The sequence below is a fragment of the Chaetura pelagica genome, unplaced genomic scaffold, assembly GCF_000747805.2.
Source record: "Chaetura pelagica isolate M959 unplaced genomic scaffold, ChaPel_1.0 scaffold90, whole genome shotgun sequence".
NCBI lineage: Eukaryota > Metazoa > Chordata > Aves > Apodiformes > Apodidae > Chaetura > Chaetura pelagica.
In genome coordinates this window covers 6579129-6583903 of record NW_009953496.1, presented here as the reverse complement: position 1 = coordinate 6583903, position 4775 = coordinate 6579129, and the positions used below count along the sequence as shown (strand labels likewise).

The following is a 4775-nucleotide window of genomic DNA, read 5'->3' as shown; positions in this document are numbered from 1 at the left end:
CCATTTCTCTACAATGTTGGACAGGAAATCCAGTGATGATACCACAGTGTTAAGTTTTATCCAAAATTGGGAAGATGCAGCTTAAGACAGGACAAAAGATGGAATTGTACTTTAGTGTGCTTCTGTATAGAAGTCACTCAAAGATACTAAAATTAGCCTACTTCAACTGACAAGTTTTTTCAGATACCTTTTAAGTCCATTTAGAAAGGAATATTCTTACAAATTATTTCTATTCTCAATGTTTAGAAAGCTCCAGTAACTTACTGAATCGAGATCTGCTACTAAGGCTCTTATCTACAGGAGTGAATTTTTGCCATCAGGACCAAAACCAAGACACTGAGAGCTTTAATGAGAAGTGGAAGAAAGTGCATCTGCGCCCAGTATCTGTACTGGAATGTCTAGGAATGTCAAAAAAAGGGGTTCCAAACTTAAATGAAAATCACATCAGGAGCCTGAGAAGTTAAACAGGGGTATGCATTCCCACATCCTAAATCTACAGCTGCTCAGACCCACATAATCATCCGCATCCTCCTTATCAGCACAACAGAGCAGCTCCTTAGAGCAGTTCCACAGAATGCACAAGACACCCTCAACTACTTACAGGAGAAAAACAATCTTGAATTCAAATCCTAATCCCGACTTAATTTTTACTGTCAAAAAGAAAAAAAAAAAAAAAAAAAAAAGGACAATTTCTGTATGTCACTGAACTAACTAGGGAAAGGAAGTCACTGGGCAAGTTAAAGAATTCAACATGGCCTTGTATGAGCAGTGAGATCAACCACTTGGCTACCTCGACTACTGAGAACTGCAGAACTGCATCTAGAAGTACTTGAGAGTACTTACACAAAGCTAAATCTACCCACAGTTCACTTCAAAACTGAGCAAGGGGGGGAAAGAACCAAAGAAAACACACCTTGTGTCAAGTGAGTTCCCTGAATAAATTAAGATAGCATTAAAAAAATTCCTGCAACACTTCAGATTTGATCAAGTTACGGCTGTTCTCATTTGTTTCAGCAGAGGGAGCCAAATTTTCACAAATGCAGGAGTACTTCAGACTTTCCCTTATCAAGTTACTCAGAATCCTTCCACAAGCACAAGCTTAAGCACTGTCAAACCAAGGCAGTAGTCAACTCTCAGCACTGCTGAAAATGAGAATCTGTGCTGTTAAACCTCTGGGGTAGGAACAGGAAACAGAAACACCCCACAACAGGAATGGCAGGGGTTGCTGTTATCTTTTTAGCAAGGTGACAGTTAACATAGCAATAAGGTACACCAAGACCTGCAAAGTCCTTTCATCTTCTGAGGTTATCCTTTGCATTTGAAAGAACTATTCCACACCCATTAATCACACACACACACTAGTCAAGTTCAAAATTTATTTTCCATTCACTTCTTGCACTTGAAGTACTCTTCGATGACATCTTTGGCCTGAGATTCCTTGCCATAATCCTGTAACACAAGGTAACTCATTAATAACATACAGACCCATTCAAAATTTCACAGCTTCTTTTTAAAAGGGCATCTGAAATCCTGACACTTTCTCAAGGCATTCCCAAGTATTTCCAAAATTCCACACAAATAACATCAATCTGCCAGCTGCTTTCTCTTTGTTCTGTAATAAATGACTATTCTAATACAAGACCATCCTATTTCATTCAAGCATAACACCCATTGGTATGGATCCAAACAAATCCTTCCTTTCTGCTTAAAGAAAGCCAAGTATGTGGAACACTAGCAAAACTATGACATCACAAGCAGAAGACATTAGTCTTTATTGTGAAGATGTAGCCATCTCTTGGGACCTCAAAGACCACGAAGTCTTCAAGGCTCGTACTGTGGCTTTGCTTTACCAGTGTCCTTTTAAAATATGCTCTGCAAAACATTTTCAAGTTGAGCAGATACATTGAACTGGCATTTTCTGAAGCAAAACTTAAAACTCCTCTAGCAAAAAGGATTTTCCTTTCATACTTACTGCCAAGAAGTCATAGATTAAGGACACAGCCATTAACTCACAAAATTAGTAAGTGTTTTAAATAAACATGAAAGGGAATATAGAACAGGGAAGTAATTTACTTTCACTATCAGAAACTGAAAGGAACTTTTAAAACAAAAAGTCCAAAACATTCATTTAATGCTCCCTTATCTAAAGCAATCTTATCTTTACTGTGCATTTTCAGAAGTCAAGAAATAAATTGTAATTAGCATGATCTTACTTTGACAACCACACAGCTGCAGCCCACTACTTTGCGAGGCTTTCCCTCTCTGTCGATCTTGCAGAGACCAACCCATTCACCCAGCTTCTTGTTGTCGTCAACCTGTGTAAAACATTGCATCACATCAGAACTGGCCATTGCTAACAGAACTGGGTTCAGCCAAAGAGCTGCTGTACTCAGAAGTGCTGGGTGACGGCTGGCTGCTTTCCTCACCACTATCAGTAGAGGGAGCCACGTTATCATCACTGTACAGCTTCCCAGGATTTTATTTGGAAGTTTTGTTAACAGGAGTCCTCCCATGATCCATGAACACTTGCAGCATTAGTTTTATTTCTTATTATGCAGGACACAAAGATTCCTTTCAACTTTGTGAAATGACTGATAAGCATCCTTTGCCACTTACAGCCACTTTTTGTACTGTTTCTATGACAGTCACATAGAAGAATCTCTGCTGCTCAGAGAAATTCTGCTTAGATAAGCCAAATACAGAACTACAGCATAGTGCTTTGAAGGTTCAGCTCTCCATACACTGACACAAGCAGTTCACATTGCAAGCAACTGTTCCCAACTTTTGTGTCAAGTTCTGACTCTCACCTTTATTAAGTTGATCTGATGTTCTGCACAAAGTGCTTCTACTAGCTTTACATAGGTAGGCTCGTCACAGTTTGAAGCCAGGACACAAAGATGAGCTTGGCGTCTAAAAAAAGTGAAAACTGACAACTGTAACTTCACACACTCCTTAAACTTTAATTATCAAAACCAGGAAGAGCAACATTCAGCACATGCATTTCCTAAGTTTAATTTGGTTTAGAGACACCATACACTATTGAAATACTAACTACACTTTTGATAATCACCTACTACTTTTTATGTTGTTTTTTTTATATACGTAACAAACTAATCATATTGTTAGCTTTATCAGATTCTATAACAGCTTCAGACACTTCCAAAAATCCCACTAAATAAAGTATCAGCCATTGGAAAAAGGTGCAATAACTGGATAAACACTGGGTCCCATAAAGAACCAACATCAATGTTAGAAAGTGACCACGTTACAAGTAGTTTTTTCTTCTTTACCTCAATTTACAATGTCCTAACGTTAGAATTTTAGTTATTAAAAGCTTTGACTTCCAGGTCAAATTGTTACAAGCTTTTCAAAGCAGTATTTTCTACTTACGTTCAAAGAAGCTGCTATGAGAGGGTCCCAATTCTAATTACGATCTTTGTATACTGTAGTACAATGTTAAGAATACCAAAGGGACACCTGACAACAAAGAGAGCTGTATAGGTCTTCTACGCATAACCTAACAGAATTTGACCACTGCAAGCCACCTTCATCATGAGTGTCACCAGATTATTTCCAAGCAAAAATCATCACTTGAGTTATATTTATTTTCCATTGTTTGCTATCTTAAGAGCTTTTTGCATACAGGTTTGTCAGACTGCTGTTCTCACTCATAAGAAGAGTGAAGGGGTATCCGACAAATACCTTAAGTCATCACCCAAACCCTGTAGCACTGCACTTAAAACACTGCCTGTTCTTACAAACATGTCTGTATTTAGACCTGCACACAGGTCTGTATGTGTACAAATATACATAGCACATTCCACCCTACCAAGAAAACGTAACTAATTAGCAAGTTTGGCACATATATGACAAGTTCAACATTGTGCTGCTGTTGTACCAACCCCATTATTTACAGCTGCAATATGAAAGATGAAGCCTAGCAAAGGGGTAAGGACAAGCTATAAATTTCAGGTTCTTCCCATAAAAACAACAAATAAACCCTTTAAGTCTGACATACTTTCTTAAGACACCAGATTCTTGAGGCCCAGATTTCCATAGCTACATGCTGCAAACATAATTTAATTTTTTTTAACAAGATCCATACACAAAAACTAGATGCCACTGGTGTCACAAAAAGATAGAACCTAATATACTATATGCTCGAGTTTAGCATCTGTATTTTACAATCCCAAAACACAGATGTCAAAATACAAACCTAACTGGCAGAAAAACATGTTCTTGCCAAAGCTTTATACTAGACAACTGGACAAAGTGTGCATTGTATGTATTCAACAAACCTCATCAGACCATGCCTCACCGGTTTTGCTATTCACCACAGACAAAATGGGCAAACAATACTTACTTGTCCAAGGCTTTGGCTGCTTCACGAATACCACGAGCTAGGCCATCATGGATAAGTGCGGTCTTCAGCACTTCTTGCAGGGCAGTGTTAACATCCATTACACCTCCAGCAGTAATGCTAAAGAGAAACCAAACATTGTTCTGATCGCAGCAATAACTTATGACTACAAACAAAAGCCTCTTGTCCATCTGCAAGCACCCAATCATTAAAAAAATACAGGAAAAAAAAAAAAAAAAAAGACCTGGTTTTACAACTAAGCCAATAAAGAGACTAAAAAAGAGAAAATTAAAGAAGAAAACCTCCCAGCGAGGCAGCCAGCTGTGCTCTCCCCACGCTCCCCCGGCAGAGAAGAGCCAGCCCCGCACACAGACCCCCTGCCCACCAGGCCCAGGCCGAGCCTCCGGCCTCTCCC

General features: G+C 38.9%; 1 protein-coding gene across 1 annotated transcript; it reads right to left on the bottom strand.

Moving 5' to 3' along the window:
- Positions 1–1366: 1366 nt before the first annotated feature.
- On the bottom strand, positions 1367–4475 carry RPS12 (ribosomal protein S12). The gene is made up of 4 exons (XM_009999132.1): positions 4364–4475; positions 2808–2910; positions 2214–2315; positions 1367–1449 (listed from the first exon to the last, which is right to left on the bottom strand). Exons 1-4 carry the CDS (start codon positions 4459–4461, stop codon positions 1387–1389), a joined length of 366 nt encoding a protein of 121 aa, XP_009997434.1. The 5' UTR covers positions 4462–4475; the 3' UTR covers positions 1367–1386.
- Positions 4476–4775: the final 300 nt, after the last annotated feature.

Bases quoted from the DNA above. Each gene is read 5' to 3' on its own strand.
- RPS12 (XM_009999132.1), bottom strand. From the start codon at position 4,461: ATGGATGTTAACACTGCCCTGCAAGAAGTGCTGAAGACCGCACTTATC. The intron at 2,911-4,363 runs GTAAGTATTGTT...CACTTTTTTTAG, and splicing joins GCAGCCAAAGCCTTGGACAA to ACGCCAAGCTCATCTTTGTG. The intron at 2,316-2,807 runs GTGAGAGTCAGA...TGTTTTACACAG, and splicing joins ATCAGATCAACTTAATAAAG to GTTGACGACAACAAGAAGCT.